Source organism: Balaenoptera acutorostrata, chromosome 18 (genome assembly GCF_949987535.1).
Source record: "Balaenoptera acutorostrata chromosome 18, mBalAcu1.1, whole genome shotgun sequence".
NCBI classification, from domain to species: domain Eukaryota; kingdom Metazoa; phylum Chordata; class Mammalia; order Artiodactyla; family Balaenopteridae; genus Balaenoptera; species Balaenoptera acutorostrata.
Genome location: NC_080081.1, coordinates 77,314,790 through 77,341,287, shown reverse-complemented (window position 1 = coordinate 77,341,287; position 26,498 = coordinate 77,314,790). Strand labels below are relative to the sequence as shown.

The 26,498-nt window shown below is 45.8% G+C and overlaps 1 protein-coding gene across 4 annotated transcripts in view; it reads left to right on the top strand.

Moving 5' to 3' along the window:
• LOC102998822 (phospholipid-transporting ATPase IB) overlaps nt 1-26,498 on the top strand; it is a 535,813-nt gene that overhangs the window by 460,191 nt on the left and 49,124 nt on the right. For all 4 annotated transcript variants that reach the window (XM_007164203.3, XM_057533251.1, XM_057533250.1 and 1 more), the window contains exon 34: nt 22,945-23,033. In XM_007164203.3, coding sequence (XP_007164265.2) covers nt 22,945-23,033 — 89 coding nt within the window. The remainder of the gene's footprint in view (nt 1-22,944; nt 23,034-26,498) is intronic.

Genomic DNA, 26,498 nt, shown 5'->3' with positions numbered 1-26,498 from the left:
TATTGTTGTAACATTGTTTGAGGTAATAATAGCGGCTGGTGACAGGATGATGAGGCCTTTAGATCCTGAAGTTTCAGTGAACCACAGAGAGAAGGAAATCAGTTGACAACTATCCCATTATGGAATTGCAACTCTTCCTCAAGATGACAGAAAGGAACATGTGTTTGCAGTCAGTGGGCAGGGCCGTGGGTTTCCTGTAGGCAGCTGCTTGCTTCTTGCCTGGACGGCCACCAAGTGCTCAGAGGTTATAAATAAGCAATTACTGGAACCCCTTCAGAGACCAAGCAGAAGGGTTAGTGACGCCTGGCATTCTTTCTTTGGCCTGCCGTTAGAATTCTGATGCCGCAGCGCATACGCCTGTGTGTGTCCAGAGATCCTGCGCTTCCCAAACCAAAGGGGGAGGATCGGTCTGCTACACATTTGTTGCTCATCTGTCGGCATCAGGCAGCTGCCAGCCCAGCGACATGCGCTAATTCTAATCCTTGTAGCCTCAGTCCCATAATTGGACCCAGAGCCTCACCTGTTAGAAACCCAGGGAACACCTTCTTTTCTAGGCGCAGTCTTGGACTCTGTGCTGTGTTGGTCCAGATCTGAAGGTGGAGTCTCTTCTTTGTGATATCAACGTGCAGGGGAAAGAACAGGTGGGGTTAAACAGATCCAGACTCGGCTACCCTGTTTACGAAGTCAAGGAACGACCTAGAAACACATGTCTTGGGAGGAACACAGTGTAAAAAAGAGCGCCCCTCCTCACATCAGAAAAGGTCGGCGGTTATCATATTTGGCCGAACAATGCAGTAAAGTTTTCCCGTAACCAGGTTCGCCGGCATCGCCCTGCCAAGAGCAGCAGTGATAGACTTGCCAGTTTGTGAAATCTCCTAAAAGAGCATTGTTTTTAAAGTCTTTTATTTCACGTTCAGTGAACGTTGATTGTTTGCCCGCCACCAGCCAGCACTCTGCTGGGCACTGCAGACGGTAGGCGAAGCCGTGGCCTCCGCCGCCGAGGGCTGGTCTAGGCGCTGAAAAGCATGAAATGCACAGGGTGTGAGATCTTCTTGTGCTGTTTACCGTTACCTTCTCTCAAGTTAAGAAAAGTTACCCTCTCAATGTTGATGCCATCCAGTCACCATTTACTGTAGAAAAATGATTGAGACTGAAATTGGACCGATTGATCATTGGACTGCTTCCAGTGATCAAGTTCAGATTCCAGCCTACCATCTACTTACATTGTAGCCTGGGGATAACTTGACTGCTGGCCTCCATTTGTCTTCTGTAAAATGGGGATGATGGTAAGTCCCCTGCTACCTGGAAGTTATCAAAACAAGGGATTGGAGGTCCTGTGAGTATTGAAAATGCTGCCCACATCCAGAGAAGGAGTACTTTATGATGGCTGTGGTCTTCATCTTTCTGTAGACAGAGGGTTGAACCATTTAATTCCTTTCTGGCATTATCTTTTCTAAGAATATCATCTAGATAGGATTGTGTAATTCTAGCATTTTCTGTGAAGTTATTCTCTGGCTGCATAAGACATTCCAGAAAATGATAGTATAGTTACAGTGTCTGGTTTTTTAATTGGTGAGTTCGTATCATTATCAAAGGGTCCTTCTTTTCCAGATAGCTGGCATGGATAGGGAAAAAAACTATTAGCCTGTCAGCAGCCCTTCAACTCACCTTCCCGTGTCTTTGCAAGAATCAAATGGGTTGGTCATGTCTACGGTTTACATCCCATCAAACACGCCCTACTCCTTCCCAGTTTCCTCCTGTGCCTCTCCCCGACCCACAAGAGAGTAACAGAAGGTTTGACAAGAGCAACTGAACTACAAACAGAAGACGACCTGTTAACATCCACATTCATTTCCTAGGGATGCTGTAAGAAAGTACAACACACTGGGCACCTTAAATAACAGAAATGTATTGTCTCACAGTTCTGGAGGCTGCAAGTCTGAGGTCAAGATGTTGCCAGGGTTGGTTTCTTCTGAGGCTATATGGGAGGATCTGTCCCAGGCCTCTGTGTCCTAGCTTCTGGTGGTTTGCCAGTGATTTCTGGCATTCCTTGGCTTGGAGAAGCATCACTCCAATTCCTGCCTTCATGTTCACATGGCTTTCTCCCTGTGTTCATGTCTATGTCCACATTTCACCTTTTTTTAAGGATGCCAGTCATATTGGATTAACATCCCATTTTAATGACCTCTTCTTAACTAATTATATCTGCAATGAGCCTATTTCCAAATGAGGTCACATTTTGAGATACTGAGGGTTAGGACTTCAACATGAGAATTTGAGAGGGATGCAGTTCAACCTATAACAGTATCTTAAATTGATTTTTCATTCAGATATTTTTGGTTCCTACTGTATATAATTCTCATTAAGAACTAACCAGGTAAAAGACTGGATTGTGCTTTTTTTTTTTTTTTGCAAATGGTGTAGTACTTCTGTTTCACAGAAGCGTCTTCTCTCAGGTAGTTTTGGGGAATCACAAGGACTTTAAAATGTTTGCTGTTTTTACGGAATTCAGGTTAAAAAAATATTATTTGGTGGGTCTCCTTTCTGTCAGGCATTGAGCTATGTGCTGAGAATATAAAGATGAAATGCTTGGCCATTGCCCTTAAAGACTTAGAGAAGGAAACAACATATAGTAAATATGTTGTATGTAATGCATGAAATATATACATGGAACAAATTACCTCAAACTACAAAAGAACAGTCAACTTTGGGGCAGAGTCCAGGAAACTGTGGGAACTTCTTAAGTATAATAGTTACTCCCCTCAGCAAGCTCCTGAGTTCAGGAAACTATGGGAACTTCTTAAGTATAATAGTGACTCCCCTTAGCAAGCTCCTGAGGGAAATAGAGCTTTTCCCCAGGATTTCAGGGGCTGGACAGCATTGCAGTAGGAGAGAAGAGGTTCTAGGACCAGAGAGATGGGAGAGAGGGCAGGGGAGGGAGTGGCAAGGGTAATAAATGCACACAGAAGGGGAAGAAGTGGGATCAGGAGTTCAGGACGAGAAGGTAGCTTTGGACGAGAAGAGAAATGCCTTACCGTCTAAGATGAAAATGCAATTCTTGTGGGTGTGATTGTAGGTACATTGATAAGTATAAAAAAAGTTTAGCTTTGAAGATTTCAGGCTAAAGTTCTCAATTGTTTTAGGACATCTTCCACGGTTAAATCATCTTTCTTCAACGTCAGTGTGAGTGTGTCTGTCACAGCTTCATCTTGACGTTTTGATATGGTCCAGGTTCTAAACAAGATGTAAAGATCCTCCCTGATCTAACTCCTCTCTGTGCCAGCCCTCCCTCACTCTCTGCTCTGCTATATTAGTTCCTGGAATGTTGCAGGCTCTCTCCAGGCTCTGGAGCTTTGCCCGCCTCCCGTGTTACCTGATCAACTCCCACTCCTCCTTCAAGTTTCTGCTGAGAAATGGCTCATTCAGGAGGGTCTTTCCTGATTCCTCCCCTCTCCTTCCCTCAACTGCCATCCACTCCAGATGCCCTGTTGCCCACCCTCTCACTTTCAAGGCCCTTATCATTCACTTAACATCCTTCTTCTCCAACAGAGTGGAGGCTCTGGAGGGCATGACCTGTGTCCCCACTGAGCACACGATATCTCCAGCATGTAAGACTGTGTCTGGCAGATGGTGGGTGTTCATTGGAGCTTTTGCTAAATGAATGAATGAGAAACACATAAATTGATGGATCATGTCTCAAAAAATAAGCTTAAAGTTTGAAAATAAAAATCAATTATTAGCAATAACAAAAAGTTAAATTTTAAATTACTGCAGAGCTAATATAGTTTTATTTAGTTAACAGAAATGTTTGGAAGAATGAACTAATGAACTGAAAAATGGCTTGGTAGTAACTTTCCTTGACTCCAGAAAGCCCTGGAGGACCACGGGGGCAGCAGGCAATGTGCGTTCCCAGTTTCTCCTGGACTTCCCTCTCCTCTGCTCATTTTGTGTTTCCTATCCCTCCTGCCCACTCTCCATCCTTTCACCTTCCTTCCTTCCTGGTGTCTCTGGTTCAAAGTATGTTCTAAGACGAGCGCATCAATGCTAGTTCAGTACTGGGCTCCCCTCCTCCACCGCATGTCTGGTCCCCGTGCTCGGGAACCCCACTGTCATGGTATTTTTCACCTCCCTCCCATGCTACTCAACACACCAGAAAAAGTTAAGATTCAGTATTTTATCACTTTCACTGGACAAAATGTAATGGCGTCTTCATTTCAGAAGCGTTTGGTTTTTCTCATCAAAAATAGATCAGGTTTGACGTATGGGGGGCCCTGAATCATACTTAGTTCCAAAATAGGCAGGTAGCTCTGTCTATGTCAGCGTTCTGAACTTTTGTTGTCATGATGCCAGTCAGTGTTTTTCCACCCATGGGGCTGCTCTTGGGCCAGCAGGGCTAGAAAAGAAGTAGTCTGATACTCACTGGAGTAAATGGGTTCACGTTGGGAAACGCATCTTGGCACCTGAAGATTTAAAAGGTCTGAGTATTCATAAGGTCTTATCTAAGCCACTCACTGGTTATTAGTTCTTCACATTGAGATATGTGAATCCTCAGAGGTTCATGATATATCCGGGCTGAATACGTGTGAACCTTTAAAAAAGAATTGGCACATTGAGTTTTCAGCTGAAGACTCAGTTTTGTGTTCCTTCTTCTCTGAGGTCCGTCTGTTCACAGAGCAGTGCCGTCCTTCCCCACGCCACTCTCCACCAGCTGCGTCCAAAGCCCAGATAGAACTGTGGTCACCGCGTCTCCAGAGCTGCATTTGATTTCGCTTTATGTTTATTACCATTTCTCTTCTTCTGCTTCAAACATTTTACACGGATGAAGACGGCTTTGAAAGCAGAACACCCGCATTTGGTATCACTGCCTTCATTTTTCTTATGTTTTGGCTTCAATCACAGTGCTTTTAATATTCATGAAGTCTGAAAAAATAAACATCCTAAGACTATTTCCTCTGAATGGAAATGTTATGGTTTCAAACCCCAGAGAAAACAATTGGGAAGTTCTACAAACCCACATTTTCTCCCTGAAAGTTGGAAAGGAGCTCCAGCTTGGCAGAAGGAACAACTTCCCTGACACTTCTGGGCTTCCCAGAGTAGATGGCTAGGGGGCTTTATTAAGGAAGAGGCAAGGAGTCAGCAGACATGCGTATTTAAGGAGTCCCTTTGGAATAATAGATACCAGAATCCTTTCAATGATTATGTAATTGAAGAAGGTAGAAGAATTATTTATTCCGTTTACTTCTCTGTGTTCACATGGAAATTGTTGACAATATTTCTCAGTCCTCTCTCCTTTCTTTACTTTAAGCCTACATTGATATTTACAACGAAAAATTAGCTCAACCAATCCCATAAATATTGAAAGGAATAAAGAGCAAGAACTTCCCACAAATTTGAAAGCCAACCTATTAAGAAAAATGAAATGATTATTCCAAATAGTTAAAAGGAAATTGATATCAGAAGAGGTGTTTCAATAATAGAACATAGTCCTAGGTTTCCTGTGCTAGGGTCAAGCCCGGTGGATCACTCCTTGTGCAGACGCTCTACCTTGTTGCCCAGTGGGACATTCCCAAGGTCACCACTTCTCTCCCGCCCTCTCTCCCTCATGCTTTATCAGAGGACAGTTCCATGCCCCACACTGGTGACTGAGCTATCACCACCTTCAGTTTTGTGTTTCTCCTCTGTATCGTGTGTTTTCACCTTCTTTCTCAGGAACCGTGTGATTGCTCTATATGCTAAGACTCTTCCCTAGGTCACCATCTGCATCCCCATGGCTGACTCAAGTGCCAGTAACAACCTCTTGGGTTCCCACCACTTCCTGCTAAGGATGCTAAGAGGACCCGTATCTGGGTGACCAGCCTCCCTGGTAGCTGGAAGTGGCCCTGTGAGCCACAAGTAGCCAGTGGGCACTAAGGAAGTGAGCCAGGGCCTTCCAGGAGCTGGGTGGGCTACCTCCGCTTTCCTCCTGGGAGGCAGATGGAGTGTCTAGTGCTACTGCCGCCCTCTTGGGGCCATGAGGCCACAGGCGAGAGGAAAGACGAAAGCCAACAATGAGGGTGGTGCCGCCAAAGGATGGGGAAAGCCTGGGTGCTCCAGGGCATGGAGGAGCAAATACCTTCTTCCAGAAATATTTGGGGAGAAAAAGCAAAATCAGCCACTGTTTGTTGTTTGAGCCACTGTTGGTTGAATTTTTAGTTACACACAAACACAACCTAACTGATACTCCCTCTCCCCAAAACAAAACAAGTATAAAAACCATGCCTAATCCTGGGACTTCCTGTACGTTTTTAATTTGTCTGTCTTGACTGGCTTTCTCGCTAACGCGAGCTCCCCAAGCATCTTACTTGTCCTCAGTCTCCACCCCATAAGTTATACTCTGTGCCCTTCTTCACTCCCAGGCTTGCTGAGAGAGTAGCGCACGTTACCCAACGCAAGTTCCTGTGCCCGATGCACAGTGAGGCCAAACAAACTGAAACATCCGAGTTTGGAGCAGAGAAAGGTTTATGGCAGGGCTGAGCAAGGAGAACGGGTGGCTCATGCTCAAAAGAACCCCAAACTCCCTACAGGTTTCAGCAAAGCATCTTTAAAGGCCAGGTGAGGGAGGGGATATCACCAAGGGAGACCAACAAGACACAGTCTCCTCCAGAATCTCACATTATAGTGCAGGAGAGGAAACCAGTCACCATTTCTGGACCACACAGGCTGAGAGCCGAAATGAAGATGCAGCGATGGACGGTGGCGTAATGTGACTCTCTCCCCTACAGCAGAAAAAGAACAGGACCAGTGGTGGGCAGATGCAGTGCAGAAGGTGGATCTCAGAGAGCAACACGAGGGAGGAGGCCTGCCATCATCCCTTCTTCTGGGATGGTTCGAAGGAGAAATGCCAGCCCACTTGGGGATTCCCGGGTACCTGTTTTGTCACAGCTTCCCACAAGAAAGAAACTTTTTCATCACTTGAGTAATCATGGGCCCTCCCCACAAAGGAAAATAAATGGAAAATTCTTCCTTTAGGTCGAATCTGAGCATCTGCTGAAACTGCCCGAGCAAAGATCAAACTGGAAGGCCAGCACCTAGTGGTCCTTGGCATCAAAGGCCACAGGTTGGTTTTCTTTCTGCCTAATTTTAATATGCTTGTGAGCCTTGGGAGGCTTAATTAAAACTGCAGGGGAGCCAAAGTAAGCACAGAAAGGAACCGTTTTGATGTTTCAAAAACCCAAGCAAACAGAATCTGTATTATTCCATTAGGTATGCTTATAGGATTTGTCTTGGGTGTTTGGATTGCTCGAAGCCTGCTGGGGAAGTCAGTCACGGGCTTTAGAGCTGAAAGGAACCATATTTCATGCCCCCCAAATTTCACTTTTCATCCTCCCGGTTAGGTTTCCCCACTCCCAGTGCGTTATTGTGAGCCGTAGATGAACTTTTACTCTGACTTCTGTTTACTCAGCTTTCCTTCTGCTGATGCCGGATTACACGACAGGGCCAGCCCAATTTTTCTGCCTGGTTTGGCAGTCATGATATTGGATTGCTTTCCTACTTTTCCCTGATGGCCTTTGCTTTAATAAGACACGGGGTTGTCTGAGAGACACCGTAGACCACGGTTCAGAGCACGGGGTCTCCCAGCTGGACCACTTCTTGTCTGTGTGACCTTAGACGAGTCACCATCTCTCTATGCTTTGCTGTGTCATCTGCCAGAGGGGGGTCGGGGTAGTGGAAACTGTGCCAACATCATAGGGTTCGCTGTGTTAATTCAATAAGGAATTCGTGTCCAAGGACTTAGCAGGATGCCTGGCTCGGGACGTGTGTTCAGTAAGCGGCAGCGGTTTTCGTGATCATCCCAGGACACAGGCAGGCACACCCCCATTGCTGCAGCCAGTGGACCCAGGAAGGGCCCAGCTTCAGAGCTCTGAGCTCACCCAACCTAAGAGGGCCTCAAGGTCGCAGGAGAGGCTCCACGCGCGGGCACACGCAGGCTGAGGTCAGTGGTGTCCACGTGACCGGCCCTCCCAGCAGGCCTCCTCAGTGACAAGGGCAGCTGCGGAAGTTCAGCTGCTGGGGCCAGTTGGTTGTTACATGACGGGGCTCTCGCTCTGAAGACAGCACTCAAAGAGTCGGGTCTCCAGGGGAATTAGTGCCAGGATCACGGTCCTGGCGGCACCTCCAGGCCAGCAGCCGTGTCTCCCAGGGCTGGGGTGGTCCGGCCTGAGAGTGAGCACACTGCCAGCCCCTCAGAGAGGGTCACTCCTCAGTCACTGGCTCACCAGGGACCCACAGGCTAAGGACTAACCTGATCTAACTGCTGGAAAGCCACCCAAGCGGGGGGGTTTGCCTGATGCCAATGGAAGAATCCTTAAGAGTCTGGATGAAAATACTTAGTGTCAGTTGCTAAGGATTTAGGAACAGGTGGCACGTGGTTGGTACTCGTGTGCCGGGCCTTAACTTCCTTTCCAGATGTTTATACTGCAGCCAAGCCGGCAGTGTAGAACCTGTAGTGTGTATGGCTGGCCTCTGTCAAAGTGGGTTCCCCTTCACTGTCTCCAGTGAACCTCTTAATAAGTGGCCGCCTCTGACATCAGCTGCTGAGGACACAGGGGTGTAGAGAACACATCTCCACCATCAGGAGGCTTTCAGTCTAAGGAAGAAGATGAGGAAACAGAGCAGCATCCTTGAGCATAAAGCAGAATCACGAGACACAGGGGAAAGGGGGGTGCACTCTGGGGTCTACGGACCCGGGTCAGATGGTGGTTCTTACCTCCGGCTCTAGAGGAAGATCATGTGACCTCTTTGGACCAGACTTTCCACATCTTTGAAATAGAGGCTACGGCTATTGTTGTAGGGCCGTCCGTGTGTATTAACTTACGGATCGGCAAGTGGCCAGTACAGCGCCTGGCAGACAGTAGTCATGCGAAAAATGGCAGCAATAGCATTGTTACCATTATAGAGGGACGCAGGGGAGGAAGTGTGCCAGTCTGCCTGGAGAACCCATGAACTGAGTCTTGAAGGAGGAAGAGGAGTTCTCACAGGCAGGACAACGGCAGAGGCGGGCACTGTCAGCCGAGCCAAGAACAAGATGGGCAAAGGCCAAGGAAAAACAAAACAGAACCTTGAGGATTTGGAGAGATGTAGACAGTTGAATGTGGCCAGAGTGCACGGGGCTGGGGATGGAAGGCCAAGAGAAGGGTCTTGAATGAAAAACCACAAATGGCCTCAGATACCCTTGTAGACAGTTAGATTTTGCCAACTTTTGCAATGCACTAAAAAGTCCAGGGCTGGGTACTGTACTAGGCTATTTATATATGGTACTCAGTGCCCAACAAGCAGCCTGCAAGGATAAGATGGCCCCAGTTTACAGGTGCGTGCACGTGGCCTCAAGGAGCTTGTCACTTCAGCATTCAGCTCACCGTGTTAACTTTGGGGAATTAGGCAGGCTGCCCAGCTGGAGGGCATGTCGTCTCTCTTGATATTTCGTGTTCAATTGTGTTGCCTTATTTTCTCTTTCATATTTACTCATTCCCCCTCGGATGCATTTGGAACCAAACGGTACCATAAATAAATAAAACACACCGTCTCCACTGATGAGGAGGCTTGGGAGGTGTTGGGTCACCTTCCCCAGCTGGACCGCCTTCCGGATGAAGTGGGGCTGTGCTTCCCTGTTAGAGGTGATGCACTGATGCAGAGACTCGTGTTTACTTTGGGTCATATTGTCTCCAAATAAATCAAGCATCCTGTTAAAAAACAGCACACTCTATTTTACTTTTTTAGGATAGGTATTAGGCTTGAGCCCAACATCAGGTAATATGGGACATGTGGTTGAGATGGAAGCTGTGGATGTCATGAAATTTTGCGTGTCACCCAGAGAGGAAGAAGACCCAAACCATCTTCAGATGTAGCATCCTGAATTACAATGTTGGAAAAGTACAGGTGCGCGTCGACCCCTAGGAACTGGGGTATGTAACGCACCCAAGGACCCCGAGCTCTGTAATCGTCTCTGCTGCTGTACACCTGACCCCTCGAAATGCTCACCACGCATTTATTTTGGACAAGTTCTAAACAGGTGTTTCCTCTGCGCCGCAAATGGTTTAACCGAGAGCCTTGCCGCATCCGGTGGGCTCAGCTGGAGTCACGGGGCTGACGCCGTGTGAGCCTGTCGGCTTAGCTGTGTGACGCTGACGGCCAGGACTTGCCAATTCCCCCGCTGGTCAGCACTGGACACAGAACAGATGTTGGGGATTAAAGGGGAGGATTCGGGGAGGCCGTGGGCCGGGTGTCTGCGGAAGTAATTCATTGTGGGGACGTGGACAGGCCCTGCTGAACCTGCAGTGAGAAGTTCTAGGAAATGAGCCTCAGTGGGCCTGCAGATCAGGACTCCAAACACGTGTTCTCCTGGTGTCCTTGGCATTGAAAGAAAAATCGTAAATCATCATCTTCAAGTCCAGCTGAAGGGAGGAGGGAAGAAACCCTAGTCCCACAGATGTTCATGTAAACTCTAATCTGGGAATTAATTAGTGGGATCGTGACACGGAAGCGTCAGAATAGCATTCTCTGATTGATTCCATGTGAGTCATCGGGAAACAGTTGGCAGAGCCCCGGAAGGTTGGCCGTCCATCCCTCGCCCAGCTTCCGGGAAAATTCCTCTAAGGCTGGCCTTGATTTACCCCAGTATAACACAGAGCTGTTTCTCCCTGCTCGTTTCTTGCCATCCTGAAGTTCCTTTGTCCCGCAGCTCCACCAGCGGTATTTTTATTATTGTCTAAACCCTCAGCCCGCTTCCCAAGACACTATGAGTTAGAGGTCCGAAGCGTACAGCGTTGTAGGTGACCGTTTTAGTGTCTGCTCAGTAGACCACCTCTGAACCTCGGCGCTCCCTTAGCGCTGCTCTGTGGAAAGCTAACCAGAAGACGGTTACCTTAAGTGCTCCCAGGTAATGCCGTGGGTTTAATGAACTTCAGTTTGATCTTTCTCATACAATTCAATTGCATTGGTCAGTCCATTTCAATAAGTGTTATTGGTTTAAAAAAATGAAGTTATTTAAAGAGCCACAAAGAAAGGGATGCTGTGATTAGAATCATCTCAACCAGTAAGGGTCATCGAAGAAAAATGTAGAAATAAGGCAAAGTATTTAAATAGGGATTCTAAGAGGAACAGAACTCAGGAAACATGTTTTTTTCAGATTTTTCTCTTCCATTGGTTTCATTGCCAACTTATTTATAGCCTGTTAAGGATTTCAGCAGAAGGAATTACAGGCAAAGGTGTACATTCAGCTATTCCCGCCTTAGAGTTGATTTGAATTTTTTGTTTTTGCTTTTTCGGGGGCTAAACATAAATGTTTGTGCTAGGGAGAAAGCAGGTTGTTAATAGGGAGAACAAAGGAATGACGATGGCTTACTAATAAATGTTTTTAAAGAAAAAAGAGATAAAGGAAACACAAAATCGTATATCATTGGCATTAAATGCCATAGTGAGTAAACAAGTAAAACTGTGAGGAAAAACAAAGTGGATCCTTGAAATAAATATTGTATTATTCAAAATCTCAAAGGCATTAGTAGACTTCATTCATGCAGTCAGCTAGGAATTTCTTTTTTTAACAACGACTCAAAGTAACCTCATTGGTTTTGTTTTTGAAATAATGGGAAAGAAGGCTAATTATCGTATTTGTTTCTCCTCTGAAAACATCTTCATTCCTCCAAAATTAATAGAAATATAAGAAGACAGTTCTAAAAAAGCAAAAGAAATCCCTCAGAACCTTCAACAATATTGAGGGGAACAAAGACATAAGAAAAGAAGGTCTAAAATGCCATATGATATCCCTTATATGTGGAATCTAAAATACAACACAAATGAACTTATCTATGAAACAAACAGACTTATGGTTGCTGAGGGGGTGGGGGAGGGATGGAGTGGGAGTTTGGGATTAGCAGATGCAAACTATGAGATAATAGAATGGATAAACAACAAGGTCCTACTGAATAGCCCAGGGAACTGTATTCAGTATCCTGTGATAAACCATGATGGAAAAGAATATGAAAAAGAATATATATATATGTATAACTGAAAAATAAAGTAAAATCTTTGTGCTGACCTCTTAAAAAAAAAAAAGAAGATCTAGATGATTTTATGAAGAGCAAATGGTATCGTATGTTATTTACATGATAACCCAGTTCTAACATGGGACGATGCTGAAATGTAGTAGGTGGGCTCTCTATAGAAGAATCAGTCAGAAGCATTCGTGTGCCATTGTATCTAAGAATTTTTAAACTTGGAAAGCTGTATTGAAAGGAGAAATTGAAATATATGGGAAAGGGAAATGTAGCCGATGTGTTTCTATTAGAGTGTGATGAAAAAAAATTGGATCTGTTTTATGTAAATTTTCAACAGCGACCTGGTGAAGAAAGTCCAAAGTACATTAATTAAATTTACAGAGCCAAAAAAGGTGAGGACCCAGGAGGTTCGATGTAAAAAATACAGATGGACTGAGGGAGATGAGAGGAAATGGACAGACTTTTACAACATGATATTCAGCTTGGAAATATGCATGCGAGTACAATGGGGAATACTAGCCAAAGGCAGATAGCTGGTTTAAAGGAGAAGTTAATAAAATGTTGAGTCTGAAAAACTATACAGACCAAAGCCAGGAAATTACACAGTTATGGATCCCGCAGTAAATGTAAATTAGCCCCATCGCACATAGGTAGTATTTCATATTCCGGGTTGTGATGTTAACTTTCACGCCTAAACATGCGTGCACGTGTGTGTCTCGTCTGAATTATGGTTGTAATTACAGGAACAAAGGTGCAACCAGAATGTGCAGTGGGTCTCCTGCTCCTTTCCCAAGTCACCCAGGAGCCTGGGAGCCCGAGGAAAGAGCGAGGAGGAGAGAGACTTTGGTTCCAAGTCAGTTGTTTACCACAGGAGCTGGGATCATGGTTCCTTAACGATTGTGAAGCAGCCTTGTGTGTCCCGGGGTCGTGGAAGGCCGTCCACAGCACCTCGGAGTTAACACTGGCCCTTGAATTTCCAAAGCCACACGTTCCATGTCATCCCCTCTCTGCAGTCTCCCCGGGACCACTCTCCACCCTCCCCTCCTGACTTCTTACCTTTCAAGGCTCTTCCTCCTGTCCCATCCCCATAGCCATCTCAGGTCCTGGACAAGCCCCATCCGGCCCTCCTCCCTCCCCCATTTCTTCATGATATGGCTGCACGCCCATCCTCAGCTCCCTCCCCCTTGTCATCCCTAAAGTCTCCTCACCTTCAGAACACAGCTCCATCCTGGACTCCCTCCCCCTGAGATTTCACCAAGTCCCGGCTCCTTTTCCTTCTCCCCGCCTCCTAGTATAGGAATCACCCGGACGCTCATCTCAAGCCTTTCCTCACCCGGTATTCCCTTTCTTTGTGATCTCATTTATTTCCACAGGTTCACCCATCACTGTGTACAAATGAGCCCCGAATAAATAGGGCTAGCCCACCTGTCTTGTGAGAAGGTGTGGGCCCTGGGGCCAGACGGCTGGGTTTGTTACCAAGTCCAAGCTCGTACTGCTTGCCGCACACAGGCCAGTAAATCAAGAGCCAAGGTGTTGGGACAAGGAATAGCGACTTTATCCGGAAAGCCAGCAGGCTAAGAAGATGCTGGACTCATGTCCCAAAGAACCATCTTCCCTGAGTTAGAATTCAGGCTTCTTTTGTACTAAAAGGGGAGGGAGTAAAGTCCTGGTTCGGCCTCCGGAGGGGAGGTGTTAATTTCTTCCTTCCTGAGGTCATTGGCACGTGGGCCTGGTCAGGATGTTTCCTGGGAGCTAAACAAAGGTGTTTTAGCTTAATACTCATTCCCTGGGGTGTGGGGTGGGGCAGGGGTCCCAGAGATGGGCCGTTATGTGTAATTTAAGCTTCTAGGCGACATCCCTTTGGTGATGAACTTGTAATAGAATACAAAGGTTCTTCCCCATTTCAGGTTCAAACCCTAGACCTTCCTTGCCTGACTGACCTCATCTGCAAGCTGGGAGTTACCATATAGCACCCACCCCACGGGGCTGCGGGGAGGATGGAGCCAGCTGACTGGGGAAAAGGGCTGAGCACACAGCAGGCACAGGAATCTGTGGCTCTTTCCTTGTTGTCATGGCCGAGCTCATCCATCTCCACAAGGTGGTCATTATTGTGAGCTGCAAGCCCTCTCCAAAACCAGAACTTTCTGAAAGTTGGCCTCATTCAGCCTCAGAACCTGTGCTTCCACCTTTCCCTTCCTTGCTGGCTCCTGCTTCTGCATTAGGCTCCGTGCCCCCTGCCCATTGCCCTCTGACCAATCAAGGCTCACCTTTGTCCCCCTAGCTATTTTAGAGACCCCCCTTTTTGTGGAATTTTTCAACATGGTGACAGACTTCACACGTAGAGACAAAGGATGTGGAATTATATCCCCAGCCTAGTCCAATGTTGACATGCTGCTTGCTTCATATCTTTTCCAAAAGAAAAAAAAAAAAAAGAAATGTTAGCCCTGCTGTTGAGTCCTCCTAGTAGCCCTCCCAGCCTCATTCCCCTTGAGCTAGAAGTACTCTCATTACTTTCATGTTTACTATTTTCGTGCATGTATTATGTATGTATAAACCTGTAGAAAATATAAACAATAGGCAATGTTGATTTCTGCAGGGTTTTGAAACTTTATATAGGTTGTATCCTATACACCCTTCCCCTCAACACTGGATTGCTTTGGTTTTTTTCGGAACTGGTTTTTGAAGTTTATCTAGAGTGATGTAAGTGTAGCTGGCTCATTTTAATGCTGTTTTTGGTTATATAAATATGCCAAAATGTATGTCTTCTCCTATTGATAAACATTTGAGTTTTTGACTTTTGGTGGAGGTCAGTCACCAAAAATGCTGCAGCGAACATTCCTGCACATATCTGCTTGTGGGCATGTATGAGTTTCCCCAGAGCACACGTGTAACCGGGATTGCAGTGTGCACTGGAAATCTCTCAATCTGTGGCTTTTCTTCAAACATTGTTTACGGTGTCCTTTACAGCAAACGTTTTCCCTTTTAATGCGAACTCCTCTCTTTTCCTGCAACGTTTCTGCTGTTTTGTATCAAATTTTCTAAAAGCTAATCAGGGTCAGAAAGATACTCTCCCACCTTTTCTTCTACAGGTGTTAAGGTTTTGCTTTTCACCTGTCCTGTCAATGCCAGCCAGGATGCTTTGAAGACTAAGATGTTGGTTTTGCTTCATAGGTACCAACCTTAATAAGACTTGTCCTACCGAGGAATAGTGAGGACCTCAAGACCCACTCAGACCCACAGGCTGTCCCGATTCTGAGCCGTCGGGAGACGGACATGTGCTGTGTTGTCTGTTCACTGGGCCCTAAGACGTGGCAGCCTGTGCTTCACTGAGTAGATGCACGCCTGCTCGCTGAGTCAGCACATGGCATCGTGCTCTGGAACAAGGACATTACCATGAAATAGCCCAGTTTTTAAATTCATCATTTTAAAATGTTACATTTTAAGCAGAATAGAAGAAGACAAGGGTCAGAAATGTTGCAGCAGGGTTAATTTATGTTCGGAAAAGTCAGAGTAGGACTTCTGGGCTAAAAATGGAAGCTGGATTATATACATCTAAAGGCTTGCAATTTATTAAAATAAGAGTTATTGAAACACTGGCAAATACAGTAAAACAAAACAAAACAAAACAAAAAAACTAGTGAATTATGAGTAGACATTAAAGCCACTGTCTGTTAAGAACAGGGATCTCAGACCACAGGACAGGCCCTGGCTCTAGACTCAGAGAGACCTGGGTTCACATCCTGACTCAGCCCCTTACCTGGTGACCTTGAATTGGCCACTTAACCCCTGAGCCTTAATTGCCTCATCTGTAAAATGGGAACAGTTAGTGTCTCTCTTGCCAGGGGTTTTTATGGGGCTTAGAAATAATGTACGTGGGAACGCCCAGGAGGAGAGGAGAAGCAGAAACCAAGACCCACCTCTTACTTGTGCCTGAGGCCAGTGGTGTCACTTAATTAAAGTAGGAAATGCTAGGGGAGGGGTTGGAAGAGGGGAGGGTTGGTTTTCGGCTACTGATACACATGTCTTTTATTTGGGAAACCCTCGTGGGGAATTTGGAGCTGTTGCAGGGTGTGCTCGTGGGTCCTTATGTGCATCCAGCAACGTATCCATGGAGACGAAGAAAAGGTACCTTAACAACACGCCCTACGTTCTGTGAGTGGGTGGAGATGAAGCCTTGAAAGGCTGTGTGTCCTCCATCTCTGTGTCTCTCCAAGGGACCGTGAGGCTGGCACGTAACGAGTGCTCCAAACCACTGGAGGAGGGGAATGCAGACGGATTGTTGCTGTGAAGTTTCTAGTTTCGTGAAGGAATCAATCCATTTTAAAAGTAGAGAGCATACACTTTAATTGCTCAGTTTGGTCCTTGGGATGGATCGTTGGCAATCCTCATTTGGTTATCACAAACTCTTTATGAAGTCAAGTCTTTTCTCCCCAAGAACATTTTTTTTTTTCTGTTTAAAAAAAAAATGCAATCTGAACTTTGGTTAGAGGAGCCTTAAAAAGTAACAGCAAGAGTGAGAGAGAGAGAGAGAGAGAGAAATGCAGAAGGAATCCGTGGGGGGCTGCGGGCTGCTGCTCAATTTCATTTGCAGTTGTCAGAGTTAAAGAAAACAGTGGAGAAAATGTCTCATCGAGGGGTCCCCGGACTGCTCTGCTCCGGAAAGGCAGCTGAGGGATGGAGCGCAGCCAGCTTGGCCGGGGCTCAGATGCCAGGTGCCGTGCGCCAGCCCCTGAGCTCATTCACGGCTTCTGAGTCATTTTACAGGCAGGGCTGTTTGCAGAGCATCACAGGGCCCTGTACAGATGTTTGGGGGCTGGGGAAGCCAGGTAGACTTTAAGGAAGGAAGAAGCGTGTGTTTATTTTCGAAGGTTTGGTCCAGGGCTCCTGGGGGTTTGGGGAGATAGATTGTCTGTGAGCACAGCTCACAGGGTGCTGGGTACCACAGCCCCGCGAGGGAGGTGCTTCTGCTGTCCTGATCTTACGGCGTGGCGGGGGGGGGGGGGGGAGACTGAGGAACGCAGAGGGCGGTGGACCCGTGCGAGTGTCACAGTCTAAAGCTGAGAGGCGCAGTTCCGTCCCAGGTCCGTCTGAATCCAAGGTCCTTGTTCTTCTCTACCTGCTCAGCTGCTGAGAAATCCCCCAGAGCGGCAAGAGTTAGTAGCCCGAGGCCGCTGCCTGGGAGCAAGACGTCTGCTGCCCCGGCACGTGCTCACTGCGACTCAGGGGGAGAAGAAGCACAGTGGCCCCGTCACTAGGGAGAATTCTTCTTGTCTGTTCTGCCTCCGTTCTGGAAGTAGATTGAGAAGCACCCCAAGAGATCCAGTGGGTGGGAAGCAATAAAAACTTGATCCAGAGCAGCGGTGGGAACCACATGAAGCCTGAATCAGCGAAACTGTGCTGTAGTTGAAGCCCGGTGACTCACGACCCCTCTGTGACCTCCCCGACGCCTGCTGGTACCCCACTAAGCGCCCGCCTCAGCTCCTGTGCACATCCCGTGCCTGCGATTGGCCATCTAATGCGCAAATTATTTTCAAACCCAGATATGTATCCCGGACGTTTCAGTCCACGCTCCTTAATGAATTTCTTTTTCCATGAAACACCCCTGACAGTGGAGGAGAGAGAGACGCACACGTACCCCAGGAGCCCTGGGGAGATATCCTGTAGCATTCATTGCGTCTCCAAAATAATATCTACTTGGTTTTATGAAGAAGAGAAATCATTCGGATTTATTGGGAAAATGTTCTTGGTTTGAATATGAAGTGATCTGTTTTTCAGATCTTTGGGTGAGACTGAAGATCCAGGAAAATGTGGCCTGTTTATCAGGTGATTTTTTATTGTAATTTAGAATATACACATCTTCCAGGTCATATTAGCATTTTTTAAAATATTCCAAATGCCCAAAGGAGTAATTGATTAGGACTTTACAGTGAGATAAAGGATGTCCCATTTAGGATATGTGTGTGACTTCACACGTTCTATTAATTACCTGATTTCCGTTGTATGCCTCTCCATTCATGTCACGTAGGAAAGCTGGGGAGGTGGCCCTTCCTGGGGTCCCTTCTGTCAGGTCCCATGAGGGCTGCTTGCCTTCTGTACGTGTAGTGCCAGCTCCTGGGGAGGGGATGTCTTTTTTGTCCTCAGAAACGATGATTTTGCATCTTCAGTTTGTGGTCCCTGCCACCTAGGGGTCTAGGGAGCCCCGAAGGCCAGAATGACCTCCAGGATCTTCTGGTTCTGAATTCCTCTTCACTCTGTGCTAAAGAGAAGCAAATGGCCGGGGGCCGGTTCTCCTCCGGCCGTCAGTTCTGTGTGACTGGAGACTTCATCACCCCTCAGCCCTGTGGAAGCAGCAAGGACTCTGGAACACGGTTTGGGCTGAGAACTCCCCCTTCTTCCTGGGCCGCGACTCAGAGTCACCACACTGGTGACACGCAGCTACGTGGCAAACGTTTTTCATGAGCGTTTAGCACGTACTCTCTTTTCTCCTCGGGCACAAAAGCTCCTGGCAAGCATTCTCCATCCTTGCAGAGCGACCGCTGAGCCCGTGCTCTGCGTGGCGCTCTGTAGAGATCAGAGGTGGTGCGTAGCCTGGCGTGGCCTGGCGTGGCCTGGCCTGGCCTGGCCTGGCGTGGCAGTCGGAGGTTCACCTGGATCAGCGTGGCGGCATCCACACAGGTGAGCGGTACTCATACCTGAGCGTAAAGAACAGAGTTTAGCTTCTGCCTGCATCACAGTTGACACCTGCTGCCTGTCACCAATAAGCAGCTTGTTTGCACTGTAGTTTGGGAATTCTGCAGCGTGCAGCTCAGCCCTCCCATCGTCTGAGAACAGCGCTGGGTAAACCTCCCGACAGTTGGAGCAGAACGTGATCTTCTGGACCCACCTCCCCCTCAAGTAGTCACTCTGCACCACTGTTCATTCGCCACTTCTAGGATGTCTCCGTAAGATCCGTGGGTATGTCAGTAGTGTAAAAGGAAAAAATCCAGTTAGTTACAGGTAATGTGTATGGCACTAACCATGTGCCAGGCACTTTTGATAGTGCTTTGCACTAATCATTCATTTAAGCCTCATGGTAACCCTATGAGGTAAGCATTACATTGTCCCCACTCTACAGAGGAAGCACTGAGGCACAGGGTTAGTAAGAGCGTGTGGCAGTGCTGGGCTTGGAGCTGGGCAGGCTCCTGTGTTCTTTGTTTTGGTAACTGCACGTCCTCCAGATTTTCTTTTATTTACTTTTGCTTTGGGGTCTGGTGTTTCTGGTGTTCAGTCCAAGCGTACCTTGTGCCTTGAGTCCTGTGCTATCTCTAAACTCAGAGATGTTCTCCTCTGCTTGGGGGCTCGGCGGGGGGGAGGTGGGGGAGAAGGAAGCCCCTCACTCCTCACACACAGGGAGGGAGTAGGATTTGGGGTCCACCCGCCTCGGTTTGAATGTTGATGGCCCTGCTTTCCTGCCCCAGGTCCCTGGGGGAAGTCGCGGACTTGATTTTCTTCTGTAGAAAGGGGACCAGGAAGGGTTGCGTGGAACGCTTTATGGGAAGTCCTGGTACACGGTGACGCACCAAGAAATCTTGGTGTCCTCCTCCATCTCTATCATGGTGTCTCGAATCTGCCCCGCACCAGGGAACACAAACTGACCTTGCCCAGCTCGGGCTCCTCCAGCCTCCTTTCTAGAACCTTCTCTCATGTCACCATGACCGTGTGTGATGTGGAGCCTGCAGAAGCTGCTGAGTGCTCTAATCCCTGGTCACGTGTTTCACGGTGTCCCCGTTCGATATTCCTGGTCTAACAGGACGTGGTGCTGTGCAGCGTTACACCCAGACCAGCACTGCCCTCCCTGGGCTCTCCCCAGCTATGGCCTCAGAATCAAGTAACTTTACCCCCAAGCCGGGGGTTCCTATGCATTTGGCACCTAAGTGGTTAACAGTCATTGCTAGCTAAAGGTGTGTAAACTGAGGATGCCCTTCTTCCCAGTGGGGCTGTTAGCACATCAGAAGGGTACTTTTAAAACCTCACTCAGTAGTACAGGTGAGAGGGGAGGGGGGAGTAATTAAGTGCCCTTTGTCACCTAGCCCAGCTCAGTAAACACTTTTTTATTATTATTCTGAGAGAACAAGAGCAATCTAACTAAATTTCAATACCAGAAGCTGTGGCCTTAGCAAAGATTTCAGTACCTCAAACCTCAGTCAATCTGTGAAAATAGGGATAGTAGAAACCTTTCTGGAGACACACCTTTAAAATTAGTTATGTCCATTATGTGTTTTTAAACAGCTCCAAGTTTTAAAAACCAGTGACAAGACAACAGTACTTCCAAATCTCCGTGTAACCTTTGTCAACTGGGGAGAGGGCTCCCTGTTTTGAGCAGGGCAGTTCAAAGGTCATTTTCCTTATTTCCGTCAGCAATGAGAATTCTTATGGAGTTTCATAATCTATTTTAAATAGTACACATTGTTGGGAAATGTTATTTTTATTTTTTTCTCGAAAAAATATTTTTCCAGCTTTACTGAGATAGAATTGACATATAATATTGTACGTTTAAGGTGTACAACATGTTGATTTGATCCACTTATATCTTGGAAAATGATTACCATCATAGCATTAGCTAACACCTCCATCCCATCACATTAACTATCATTTTTATAAAATCTTACTCTTAAATGACTGTATTCTTTGCTAAATACACCAGCCGATGATCTAGGGTGTAGCCCCACAAGTGTAGCTTAAACAAGGCCGCCTTCTGTCGCTGGGTCAGCCAAGGATGGATTAGAGGGGGAAGGTGGGACTTGCAGAAAGAAAGGACCTGGATAATCCAACTCTTTCCTGTGGTTCGCTTGGGCCACTGGCGTGGGGCGGGGAGGGGGACGAGTTAAATTTTTTGTATGTGTAAGTAATACGTTTTCTGTATGAGAAATGGGAACTAGAGCTAGCCAAAGAGAGATGAAAAGAAAACTGCAAGGCACTCCCTCTGATAGACCATTTCGTGCTTTTTTCCTGACATGCAAGCACGCGGGGGGGTACAGGGGATGGCGGTCTGCGTAGTCTCAGTGGATCAAGGCCTGGACCACTGAACTGCATTTGAGGCCCTGGAATGTGTGATTGTTTTTTTTTTTTTTAAGGTGAGGAAATTCCCAAACAGAACTTACAAAAACTGTCGTATGTATTGATGTATACTGACATATATACAGTGCTTAACACTTAAAGATGCAGTGTAACTTTTGGGTGGGCGGCATCGGGAGATCACATCTCAGGTTTAATTCTGAGACTTGGGCCAATCCTGCTTCCTTTCCCACCCCTACCCTTGTTGCCGGGTAGGTCCCCTTCAGATGCTCAGAACCCATCCGTTTTATTAGCAATATCCCATCACACCTCTCTATGTCAACATTGTAATTCTGCATCCCTTTAATTGCTACACAGAAGTCCATTGGGTATAAGAACCACAGTATAGTTAGTAAGCCCTCTTCTGGGACACTTATTTCTTACTTCCTTTGACGGTACAGCACTATGTGAATACTCTTGTACTTGCTTCTTTACCCAAGTTCTTACTTGTGTCCATAGGATGCATTCTGAGATGGGTAATTGATGGGGCAAAATGTACTCACATATTTTTAAGGTTTTAAATTGCTCTTCCAGAAAGCTGGCACTCTTGTTTTTAGAAGAGGAGAAAGCAAGTGCTCTAGTGCCAGGGTTGGTGTTCAACTTTACCCCAGATCTCATTGCTTCTCAGTTTTGTTGTCATAAAGTTCCGACACCACACACAGGGCTACACGCTGGGGTTCAGTGGCAAGACTGACGTGGTTAGGTGTGGGCTGGAGCAGAACACATCGATTGCAGTAGAATCCAGTGGTGAGAGCTTAGAAAAGAGAAACCAGTGAATGTGAAGGCTTCTGTCACACTTAACTTCAGTGTCTGTCCGAGTAGTTGGCCATTGCTACCAGCTCCAGCTCTGGCCTCGCTCACTCAAAACAAAGTTTAAGGACTCTGCCTTCCCAGCCCCGATTCTGTTCAGAGCAAACTAACTCTCCCCCTCCCCTCCCCCCTTTCCCCCTCTTTCCCCTCCCCCCTTGCCTCCTCCCCGCTTGCCTCCTCCCCTCCCTCTGCCTTGGCCCTGAGCCCTCTTTTCAGCTGCTCACCTAACTGACATCTGCCCCTGTAACTCTTCCCTAAGACCCTCTCCCGCTTCCTCCCAAATGCTCTGTGACCCTGCATCCCGGGAACTGGGAGTCTCATCGTCGGAGCCTGTGTCTCCCTGTCGTCGCCTTCCCTCTGTCCCTGTAGCTGTTGAAATCCTGCTTCTCTTCCCATCACATCCCACACTCTGTCGCTAAGAAGTCCTCCCAGCCTCCTAAGCTTCCTCTCACCCCCAGAGCATATGATCGTGACACATCCATTCCACGTGTGATGTAAGAGACACCACCCCATTTTAAGTTCCTTGAAGACAAGGACCGTAACCCGTTCACCTTCCTCCTCTGGGTGCTGAGAACCTCTCTGCCGTCCACCCAGGTGCTGGTTACATCAGTGAAGGAGCAGTGAAGGACCAGGAACTGATGGATACGTGGGTGGATGCAAGGCGCCTATGGAGTGAAGTTTATTTCTCTGGAGTCTGATGGCTCCAACATTTCTCCAGAAGAGGGATTTAGGACAGCATTCTGACCAGAGTGGGGGCTTGGAGCACTTTAGAAAAGGGGACAACACTCGTCAAAATATCAGGATGGAGACAAGAGCTGAGAAGATCACAGCAAGGAGCTCACCCCGCCGGTCCCCTTCACATTCTTCCTGGGTGTATATTTCAACTTTCACTAGTTTAATACGTTCTATTGCTTTTGCGTGATGGGGCATGTTACACTGATTAAATTATCTCTCTCTTTTTTTTTTTTTGAAAGAGCATTAATGCACATGTCACTTCTGTTTCTTGCAGGCAACCATGGTCCTGAGCTCTGCGCACTTCTGGCTGGGATTATTTCTGGTTCCTACCGCGTGTCTGATGGAAGATGTGGTGTGGAGAGCGTAAGTGAAAGATGACGTGGTACCCCAGGGCTTGTCCGATGTCCTCCAGTTAGTCTTCAGTGAGCCCCACCGTAGGGTATTAGATGCTGTGGGACTTCTGAAGAAACAGGTCTCCTGCCACCTGCCAGAAACGGATATAAAGGATTTGGGGTTGTGTCTTCTTTTTTTTTTTTTTTTTTTTTTTTTTTATTCTTTTAACCTGTGCTTCACCTTAATATGAGAATATAGTCAAAAAGGAGTCAGGCTGTGTAAAGGTCAAGAGAGATGTTGCTTGTACGCGATTATAGGGGAGAATTTCTAAATGCAGATCCATTCCATCAGGTTTAAGGAACATAACTCAAAATTCATTTCTCCTTCTATCTAAAAATCAATGCTGCGTGATCACAGATATAACCTGGCTTTAAACCCCATGCTTAAAGGGAAATTGTATGTTTATGTAAGTCATTTCAAATTACCAAATACTTGGAATCAAGTATTCTTCATTTCTCCAAATAATTCCCAGTAGGAATCCTTCAAATATAATTCTTCTGAAGTGTCAATTTACAAGTCTATGAGAAGATTAATCACAAGGATGAAATTATAACATAGGTTCCATAGAAAATAATTCATGCTCGATTTTTGTTTATATGTTTCAAAATATATTATTTCCTAAGTATCTTATGTACAATGTAAAAAAAAAAAAGCTACTGAGTTCCAAGATAATAGAAATTTTATTTCATCTGCGAGGAAAAGATGGAATACTCCAAATGAGGTCATATTGATTTTTATTTGGGTTAGGCCTGATGATACCTCCTACAGTTGCCAACTTCCCTGAAAAATTGCAACTCCTGGATTGGCTTTACTTTGGGCAAAGCATAATTATTTGGGGCCCCTGAGGTAGAGAATTGAGACTTTATTCCAAACCTTCCAGGAAAAGACATCAGATTTCATTTCTCTCTCTCCCTTCCTCCCATACTCAGTGAGAATTGTTCTTGCCTGACAGTTAAGGATGTTTTTGAAAAAAAATCTTCATCTTGGCATTATCTTGACAACCGATGATACCTAATGCGGAGGGGGAAGGGGAGAGAGAGAATTTTATAGCACATATTTTAGGTGTTTTTTTCTTTTCTTCTCTTCACTAAGTGTGACAACTGTTAGTGAACATTAAATAACTCTAATTTCTTAAATACCTTGATTTACCACTGCTTCCATTTTATCTGCTAAAACTGTTCTTTAAATAGCAGGATCAGAATCCTTGGAAATGAAATTATAATGCCCAGGAAAGATGTTTTCTTAATCTAATAAATGAACTGGAAGAAACTGTTAGTTCTATGATTTGCTCTCGTAACATAGCCCAGTTGTGGCACAATATAGTACCTTGCCAAATTTCTTCAATTTTGCAAGATCGTCAAGTTAGTTTTAGGTAAATAGAACGTGGTGTTGGTTACATCAGATCACTTTTCAGTGTACAGGGGTTGAGAACAGTGATTTGATTAGAAATCAGTCTCAGCCTATTTTAATTCAACTGTTAAATTAATGTCATGAAAAAAATTTTTTGTTGAGATCGAGATACTTGCCAAGTGAGATGCTGGCAGAAGTATCTTTCTACCATTTCAGAGAGCGTGTCTCTGCCTCCTCATCTGCTTTCTGGATCTTTTCCAATACATTCCAAGTAGAAGTTCCCAGTCACCATGAAGCAAATTATCTATTCCCTCCAACAGGTTTTGTTTTTGGTTTTTCCTGGCACTGTAAAATTAGTGCTTTTTACATTTTAACAAGGATACAGCAAATGACACTGCTTCTAGCTCCACCATATGGAAAGAGTAAAAGTCATTTCCTTTCCAAGGAGCTTGCCAGCCAGGTAGGAGCAGGGTATATTGCCTGTCACCTGCAGTGTTTGCCCAAAGTATATGCCCAATTTATAATATACAGTTAATGTCTACACTATACTTATCCCTCTCCTCAAAAACAAGAATTGGGCACGTTTCTTTGGACATGTTCCCTCTGATCACAGGGCCCATGTTTTACTTCCTATTATACTCCCAGCCTGAAATATTTCTTGTTGAGTCAAGGAAATTCAGAGGCTTCTCCCAAGAAGGAAAAGCATACTATGAGTTGCTTACCTTTGATGAGACCACGATACTCAACTGTCATTTCTCCTTCTTCAGCTTTATAAAATGTGTCCTGTTTTTCCTTCTGGCACACTGAATGAAAATATTCATCCTGACTTTCCAGAAAACAGCCCATTATTTGGTTCAAATTGTGGAATGTTTCTTGACACGCGATGTGCTAGGCTGCACCTTGGACTTGAGAAAAGAGTTTGCGTTACATGATGGGGAGTCGGGGAGTAGCTGGACAGTTTGGCTGTGGTGAGTCAGCTTGAGGCAGCATCCAGAACCTTCTGTAGATTTGCGATGGTTCTTCCATCTTGCCTTGGACCAATCTTTTTTTTTTTTTTTAAATATTTATTTATTCGGTTGCGCCAGGTCTTAGATGCGGCACGCGGGATCTTCATTGCCACGTGCAGGATCTTTAGTTGCAGCATGTGGGGTCTAGTTCCCCGACCAGGGATCAGAACCCGGGTCCCCTGCTTTGGGAGCGCAGAGTCTTAATCGCTGGACCGCCAGGGAAGTCCCGCCTTGAACCAATCTTAAGGCTTTTTGGTTTTGTTTTGAATTTTGGTGGCTAACTTTATTTTGAAAGAGCTTTTAAATTCCTTTTAAAAGGCAGGCCTGCCTTTTCACATATATTTCTGTACGCTCTGGTTTGCTCTGTCTTCCTGCATTTTCCCTCTTTCCTTGCCTAGTCTCTCTCCCATTTCAGGACCTGCATTGTTAACAGTAAGGAAAAAAAACAGCATGAGGTAACTCGGTCATTTTTTCCATTTAGTCTCTCAAATTTCTGAATGAAGATCCATTATTAGACTATCTTAAGTCAGATTTGGACACCGTGTAATACCTCCTCTGTTATCCTGTTAACCAGAATTTTCATGAGGGACCAAACTAACACATCTTTTATTAAAATAACTGATTGATTATATGTGATACCTGGCTAATGAATATTTTTATTATATGCATGAAGTTTAAATTGCCCAGAACTATTTTAATATCCTTTAGCTTACGTGCTTCCAAAATGTTTACCTATGACAGCATTTTTAGGTAAGCTGCCATGTACTTAACGCTCATCGAGGAGAAATTCATTTATGTTGCTTTATAAAAATAATATAAAGCTCAAGGCCACGAAACTTAGGAACCCATCTCCTTTGTCTAGCTGTATCTCTTGTACCTTACCAGTCAGCACACGATGCATTCAGCAAGTCCAGAATGACTTCATTTCCTTTTTATAATCCCAGATAGGCAGTTCAATGGAAATAAAAGGTAATAAGAAATTCCTGTGTACAACGGGGCCTTGATTTTTTTTTTAATACTTTCTAACTAGACTAATTTCTTTGAAGCACATTGTATTTATATTTTCATCCCCAGTTAG